Source organism: Sardina pilchardus, chromosome 5 (assembly GCF_963854185.1).
Source record: "Sardina pilchardus chromosome 5, fSarPil1.1, whole genome shotgun sequence".
NCBI classification, from domain to species: domain Eukaryota; kingdom Metazoa; phylum Chordata; class Actinopteri; order Clupeiformes; family Clupeidae; genus Sardina; species Sardina pilchardus.
Genome location: NC_084998.1, coordinates 3,113,390 through 3,121,773, shown reverse-complemented (window position 1 = coordinate 3,121,773; position 8,384 = coordinate 3,113,390). Strand labels below are relative to the sequence as shown.

Sequence of the window (8,384 nt, the reverse complement as noted above, 5' to 3'; positions counted from 1 at the left end):
CTCTACCCTGGGTTTAGTATATTTCCTGGATCATCAGTGAAGTTATTGTGACTTACATACAGACACTGTAAGTAATGCTACACACACACACACACACATCTCACCTGCACACCTGTGCCACCATGCCCACCTGTATCATGCTCACCTGTGTCGTGCCCACCTGCACCATGCCCACCTGTTTTTTGGTTCTTTCTAGATCAGCAGTGACATTATTGTGACTCACATACAGATGCTGTTAGTAACGCTACACTCATCCATTCACATCTCACATCTCAGCTGTCCAGATCCAAAGCCCCTAACCCCTCACACACACACACACACACACACACACACACACACACACACACACACACACACACACACACACACACACACACACACACACACACACACACACACACACACACACACACACACACACACACACACACACACACACACACACTTGAGCAAGGCCCCTAACCCCTCACTGCTCCCCGAGCGCTGCTGTAGCAGGCAGCTCACTGCTCCGGTTGTGTCCATGTGTGCTTCACTTCACTGTGTGCTGTCTGTGTTCACCAATTCATGGATTACTTTACTATGTTGTTGTACTCATAGACTGTACACTATATTGTTGTACTCAAGAGATTTAAAAAAGGATGTTTGATGTATGATGAAATGTACACTTGTTGCAACATAACATGGCTGTATCAATCTCCAAAGACAAACACAAAATTCTTGATATGTGTTGGATCTTAGGGTGGCATTTATAAAGAGTATGTTATCACTACCAGAGATTCTAGAGCGCTTCATGTTATCACTACCAGAGATTCTAGAGCGCTTCATGTTGTGCAGTTCTGTGTCTCTTATAGGGTGGCATTTATAAAGAGTATGTTATCACTACCAGAGATTCTAGAGCGCTTCATGTTGTGGAGTTCTGTGTCTCTTATAGGGTGGCATTTATAAAGAGCATGTTATCACTACCAGAGATTCTAGAGCGCTTCATGTTATCACTACCAGAGATTCTAGAGCGCTTCATGTTGTGGAGTTCTGTGTCTCTTATTCACCTCTTTCCTTAACCCGGAAATATGTATCGTTGCGATGGTTACGATACTGTTTTCAACTTCCGTTCATTCTGTTAACATGTGCGTTCTCCATAGCAAACTAGGTTATGCCTCAACTTAGATTTCTTTCGAAATGTTGACAATTCTGCCCTCAGCATGTATATACTGCATCACATATAACCGATATAAAATAGAAAAGTTGCCTTTTATATGCGTTATGTTATGTTAAGCACCGTAAACCGTCACGTTAAAACAGATACAATGCAGCTTCGCCGGAAATAGAAAACCGTCTCGGTGTCATGGCGACCCCCATTGTTGGCTGCGGAATATCGTGGATAGGGTGGCATTTATAAAGAGCATGTTATCACTACCAGAGATTCTAGAGCGCTTCATGTTGTGGAGTTCTGTGCCTCCACCTCGTCCATTTATTCTGTATTCTGGATATCGGGACACCTTGACGGCCTTAATCCCCTAACATCACACAGGATGTGGGCTCAGACATGATGTGGGGGAGTGTGTGTGTGTGTGTGTGTGTGTGTGTGTGTGTGTGTGTGTCAGTGTGTCAGCCTTATCCCCTAACATCACTATAATTCCACTTATCTATATTATTTTCCTTGTTTTAACGTATTATCAACTTGTTTTATATTGTTTGCTTGAGGTCAAATCCAGACAACTCACTATCCAAAGCAACACCTATGTTCACATCCTGAGGTTGTATGCTTTCAGAAAATATATGCCTTAAGTGGTTGAAACAGTTCTCTGTAAATTGTACAGTACATCCCAAAAAGGTATCAGCCCTATGCTCTATTTACCAATACCCAATGTGCTATACATGGGCAGCATACTAATGTGGAGGGTGGGGCATGTGTGATGTCATGGGCAGCATACTAATGAGGGGGGTGGGGCATGTCTCATGTCATGTTAGATCACATCCTGAGGGTACAAGCTTTCCTTCACTGTATATGGTGTATATGGTTGAATCAGTTTTCCCTTCATGCTACAAACCAAAATGTATTTATTAGGTGTACACTTTTGTCACCTAAATCCATAAAATCCCATTCATTTCAAAGGGAAATGTACTGCAGATGCTATTTGGAAAGTCCATCACACATTTTTGTCATGTGTAGACAAACTAAATAAAACAGGGTTGGTCTGGTCATGTGTAGACAAGCTAAATAAAACAGGGTTGGGATGAGCCTGAAGAATATTTTACTCTCATTTGACATAAAGTATACTGGCCACCAGCTTCTGTCAAGCTGATCGGACCATTTTAATTTGAAAATAACAATGTAGCAAACAGATCGAAAATGATTTTTTCTTAACCAGAATTTCAGCCTTAACATTTAATTAATCACATAACAACTGTATGATGTCACTGAGAAATACTTCATGACTTATATGTAGGTAAACATAATCAAGGGATTATCTTAGATAAATATCTTTATCTTTATGCAGTTACATGAGGCCATTGCCGCTTTCTCCATTGTGTTAGAAGCATTGTTTTGGACAGTAATGTCAAACTGGCAAACACAGAAGTTCATAACAGATTATCCATGGTTTGATAGATTGCAAACTTTCTCATATGCTTCCATGAAACCCAAAATGTGTTCAGCATAAGGCCACTATATGATGGCTATATATTAATGATTTAATTTGGAATATATCAGCCTCGTCTAATAATATTTAGCACATTAATGAGAGGCTGAAAATGACCACTGGAAACTGGAAAAGAAACGACAACAGCAAGACATCCAGTGTTGGAGAGCATGCTGTTAAGGAGTGGTTGAGTAAAATGCAGTGGCATTGTCCCTGGAGTAAAATAACGGAAATTACATGGCAGAGGACTAAACGAAGATAAACAACATTCAGGAATGAAGACACCTACATTTCACTCTCCAGCCAAAGATCTTTTAGTGAGTTATTATTTTTACTGTACCCACTTCATCTGTATGTGAAAGGTAAGAATATGTTTATCTGATTTGAATCTGTTTAACTTGGAATGATTGCGAAGCAAAGCAGTGTTGGGGAAGCAAAACATGCTGCCTTAAAATGAAGGGCTTAAATAATGTCATTTAGCTACCAGTACGTCTAAATAAGCCCTTCATTTTAAATAAGATACACAATAAAGACATAGTATGAAAAAAAAATCAGTGTAGTTGTTAAAACATCACTGTTGCTAGGACAGGTGTAGCAGCAGGGAGCTCTATCTCCCAGGATCATTAGGGTACCGTGTCCCCATTCAGAAGCTGCATGCAGGTCACTGTGTCCCCATTCAGAAGCTGCATGCAGGGTACTGTGTCTCTATTCAGAAGCTGCATGCAGGTCAATGCGTCTCCATTCAGAAGCTGCACGCAGGTTACTGTGTCTCCATTCAGAAGCTGCATGCAGGGTACTGCCTCTCCATTCAGAAGCTGCATGCAGGTTACTGTGTCTCCATTCAGAAGCTGCATGCAGGTTACTGTGTCTCCATTCAGAAGCTGCATGTTGTCTGGAAAAGCTCACTTGAGCAGAACTCAAATATCAGCTATACAATGTCATGTGAAATCCCACTATCAAGCTCCCCCTTTTATTAAAACTATTACATACAATATATTCATAAAATAAATATGTTTGATCAAAGTGTTATGTAAATAAGGCATACATATATTTATCTTTTTAGCAGATCTCACAATCAAATGTCCAGATGTCATTAACCCATGTCATTAACAGATTGTAGTCTCTGGAACGGATATCACCCTGGATTAGTCTTGTGTCTCTCACATGAAGCATCAGCGCCATCCTCTGGCCATTTCATGTAATGGTCAGCCTCAACAAAACAATGGGTGCCAACCAGGCTGTTATGCAGACGATGATGTCACTGATAAAGTCCGGATCAACTCTAGATCAGCGCCAGGACTGTTCCAGAACCAGCGGCTATTGTGTTCCAGAACCAGCAGCTATTGTGTTCCAGAACCAGCGGCTATTGTGTTCTAGAACCAGCAGCTATTGTGTTCCAGAACCAGCGGCTATTGTGTTCCAGAACCACCTGAAGTTGCTCCTCATCAGTAATAAGGCTGAGAACTCCACAATAGATAGTGTGCAGTTGTGAGGCCTGGGTCTACAGTATACTCCACAATAGATAGTGTGCAGTTGTGAGGCCTGGGTCTACAGTACTCCACAATAGATAGTGTGCAGTTGTGAGGCCTGGGTCTACAGTATACTCCACAATAGATAGTGTGCAGTTGTGATGCCTGGGTCTACAGTACTCCACAATAGATAGTGTGCAGTTGTGAGGTCTGGGTCTACAGTACTCCACAATAGATAGTGTGCAGTTGTGAGGCCTGGGTCTACAGTATACTCCACAATAGATAGTGTGCAGTTGTGAGGCCTGGGTCTACAGTACTCCACAATAGATAGTGTGCAGTTGTGAGGTCTGGGTCTACAGTACTCCACAATAGATAGTGTGCAGTTGTGAGGCCTGGGTCTACAGTATACTCCACAATAGATAGTGTGCAGTTGTGAGGACTGGGTCTACTCCATAATTGGGCCGGGTCTACTCCAAATCATGGCTACTGTAGATCTAGACCAGGTCACTGTGGGGTCCATTACAGGTCAACTCCACATGATGACCAGTGAGAGGAGTTGTGTGCACTCAGCAGACGTGCAGGGCCTCCCTGAGCTGTGTGTGTGTGTGTGTGTGTGTGTGTGTGTGTGTGTGTGTGTGTGTGTGTGTGTGTGTGTGTGTGTCTGTGTCTGTGTCTGTGTGTGTGTCTCTGTGTGTGTGTGTGTGTGTGTGTGTGTGTGTGTGTGTGTGTGTGTGTGTGTGTGTGTGTGTGTGTGTGTGTGTGCATGTACTCAGCAGGTATGCAGGGTCTCCCTGAGCTGTGTGTGTGTGTGTGTGTGTGTGTGTGTGTGTGTGTCAGCAGGTGTGCAGGGTCTCCCTGAGCTGTGTGTGTGTGTGTGTGTGTGTGTCAGCAGGTGTGCAGGGTCTCTGTGTGTGTGTGTGTGTGTGTGTGTGTGTGTGTGTGCGTGTGTGCGTGTGTGCGTGTGTGCGTGTGTGTGTGTGTGTGTGTGTGTGTGTGTGTGTGTGTGTATATCAGCAGGTGTGCAGGGTCTCCCTGAGCTGTGTGTGTGTGTATCAGCAGATGTGCAGGGTCTCCCTGAGCTGTGTGTGTGTGTATGTGTGTGTGTGTGTGTGTATCAGCAGGTGTGCAGGGTCTCCCTGAGCTGCCTCCACAGCATCAGCATCTGTCGGGGGCTGCGCTTGTGCGCCAGGATCACGTTGCGGTAGGCGCACGGCTTGTCCCTGTGGGCCTCGGGCAGGTCAAAGGTCATGAAGCCCGGGTGGTGCGTGGGGGCCAGGCCCAGGCGGCGCAGGCACATGCCCAGGTACACGTCGTCGATGGGGAACAGCTGCACCTGAGCAGACACCTGCCGCAGCCTGCGCGCCAGCCAGCCCGAGTAGACCACGCCCCCCCCGCCCGCGTACGCCGGGTACACGCCCGCGTAGAAGCTCTCCGGGACGAAGTACTTGGTCTCCGGCTGCCGATTGGGCCAGGCGTGGCTGATGACGTCACCCACCAGGAAGTCCCAGACGGCCTCGGTGGCGCTGTTGTTGTTGTTGATGTTGTTGTTGTTGTTGTTTGGTAGTGTGCGGGGCGTCTGGCTGAGCAGGTAGTCCAGCAGGGCTCCCGTGCGCACGAACACGTCGTCGTCGCCCTTGAACAGGAAGTGGGCGTCGGGGCAGCGGCGGCCGAGCCAATCCCAGAACAGCACGTCCTTCAGCGTCAGGTTGAAGAAGGTGTCGCGGAAGTCCCACTGGAGGATGTCGCCGTGGCGACGGCTCTCCAGCTCCAGCAGGGCGTCCAGGTTCGGGTGGGGGCCCGTCGACGAGTCCTGGCGGCCCAGCAGAAACACGGTCCGCACCAGGCCTCCTCTTCCTCCTCCTCCTCCTCCTCCTCCTCCTCCTCTTGCTCCTCCTGACTCCACCGCTACCCATCCGCTCCTCCCCCACGTCTCCCGAATCGCCTGACGGCTCTCAAAGTTGCCCACCTGACAACACAATAATCACTCTTATTTGTTAATATGTAAGTAAATAACATACTAACAGTACTTATGGTAATGTGTTTATTCACAAAATACATTTTGCAGTCACTTGGTCATGTTAAAAAACTAAGGAAAGCAACAATAAAATGATATAGGTTAAATATGAAAACAACAGCAAGAAAAAGTCAAGAATAGACAAGAACAACAAACAAAATAGCAACAACAAAAACGGACTACAGCTGCACACAGAGCACCTGGGATCACTACTGAAAGCAGCACACATTAAAGGGCACCTGGGATCACTACTGAAATCAGCACACATTAAAGGGCACCTGGGATCACTACTGAAATCAGCACACATTAAAGGGCACCTGGGATCACTACTGAAATCAGCACACATTAAAGGGCACCTGGGATCACTACTGAAAGCAGCACACATTAAAGGGCACCTGGGATCACTACTGAAAGCAGCACACATTAAAGGGCACCTAGGATCACTGAAATCAGCACACATTAAAGGGCTCCTGGGATCACTACTGAAATCAGCACACATTAAAGGGCACCTGGGATCACTACTGAAATCAGCACACATTAAAGGGCACCTGGGATCACTACTGAAAGCAGCACACATTAAAGGGCACCTGGGATCACTACTGAAAGCAGCACACATTAAAGGGCACCTGGGATCACTACTGAAAGCAGCACACGTTAAAGGGCACCTGGGATCACTACTGAAATCAGCACACAGTAAAGGGCACCTGGCATCACTACTGGAAGCAGCACACAGTAAAGGACCGGGATCACTACTGAAAGCAGCACACATTAACGGGCACCTGGGATCACTACTGAAAGCAGCACACATTAAAGGACTGGGATCACTACTGAAAGCAGCACACATTAAAGGGCACCTGGGATCACTGCTGAAAGCAGCACACATTAAAGGGCACCTGGGATCACTACTGAAATCAGCACACATTAAAGGGCACCTGGGATCACTACTGAAATCAGCACACATTAAAAGGCACCTGGGATCACTATTGAAATCAGCACACATTAAAGGGCACCTGGGATCACTACTGAAATCAGCACACATTAAAGGGCACCTGGGATCACTACTGAAATCAGCACACATTAAAAGGCACCTGGGATCACTATTGAAATCAGCACACATTAAAGGGCACCTGGGATCACTACTGAAAGCAGCACACATTAAAGGGCACCTGGGATCACTATTGAAATCAGCACACATTAAAGGGCACCTGGGATCACTACTGAAATCAGCACACATTAAAGGGCACCTGGGATCACTACTGAAATCAGCACACATTAAAAGGCACCTGGGATCACTATTGAAATCAGCACACATTAAAGGGCACCTGGGATCACTACTGAAAGCAGCACACATTAAAGGGCACCTGGGATCAGTACTGAAAGCAGCACACATTAAAGGGCACCTGGGACTTGATGGCCATCAGCAGTGTGGGTGCGTCTGCGTCCCCCTGGGCTCTGGGCCCCACTAGCGGGCGGCGCGGCGCACACAGGTGCGGCTGGTCCATCAGCAGGGGGTAGGTCCTGCAGTGCATGGACAGCACAAAGTCCCTCATCTGCTGCGGCAGCTCGCTAAAGTCCGGCAGCAGGGCCGACCCCTGGGGCCTCAGCTCGCACGGCGCGGGGGGCATCTCTGCTCCGTTTACCCCCCCGCCCAGCGTTCTGTTGCCCCCGCGCCGCCGCACTCTGAGGATGGGGTTGTGGCGCCGGTCCAGCTGGTGCTGCAGGCGGTTCCAGAGCGCTCCGTCCTGCAGCCGTAAGTTCCAGAAGGGTCCGAGCGGATGCGACGCCACGGCGACGGAGTTCTTGGAGGCGCCGGGGGCGACGAAGTGCAGCGGGAGCTGCGGGGGCGGAGCCTGGCTGCTGTTGTAGGAGATGGTGACGAAGATGGACACCAGGATGTAGATGAGCAGGTGACCCATCATCATGCAGGGCAGCAGGCACAGGCACAGCACACGACTGCTGCAGCAACAGCACCGCGCCATCTCACCTACACTACACACACACTACACACACACACTATACACACTCACTACACACACACACACAATACACACACACTACACACACGCACTACACACACACTACACACAGACTACACACACACACACACTATACACTCACTATACACTCTACACACACACTACACTCTACACCCTACACACTACACACACACTACACACTCTACACACAGACTAAACACAACACACACACAACACACTATACACACACACTACACACACACACACTCTACACCCTACACACACA

At 47.4% G+C, this 8,384-nt stretch overlaps 2 protein-coding genes across 4 annotated transcripts in view; one reads left to right on the top strand and one right to left on the bottom strand.

The window, feature by feature from the left end:
• LOC134079873 (E3 ubiquitin/ISG15 ligase TRIM25-like) overlaps positions 1-962 on the top strand; it is a 16,266-nt gene extending 15,304 nt beyond the window's left edge. For all 3 annotated transcript variants that reach the window (XM_062535987.1, XM_062535988.1, XM_062535984.1), the window contains one exon: positions 1-962. This exon is cut by the window's left edge and continues 464 nt beyond it. In XM_062535987.1, coding sequence (XP_062391971.1) covers positions 1-51 — 51 coding nt within the window. In that variant the 3' untranslated portion in view covers positions 52-962.
• A 4,260-nt stretch (positions 963-5,222) lies between these two features.
• On the bottom strand, positions 5,223-8,101 carry si:dkey-175m17.6 (N-acetyllactosaminide beta-1,3-N-acetylglucosaminyltransferase 2). Its single transcript, XM_062535810.1, has 2 exons — positions 7,523-8,101; positions 5,223-6,074 (listed from the first exon to the last, which is right to left on the bottom strand). Exons 1-2 carry the CDS (start codon positions 8,099-8,101, stop codon positions 5,223-5,225), a joined length of 1,431 nt encoding a protein of 476 aa, XP_062391794.1.
• Between the last annotated feature and the right edge of the window lie 283 nt (positions 8,102-8,384).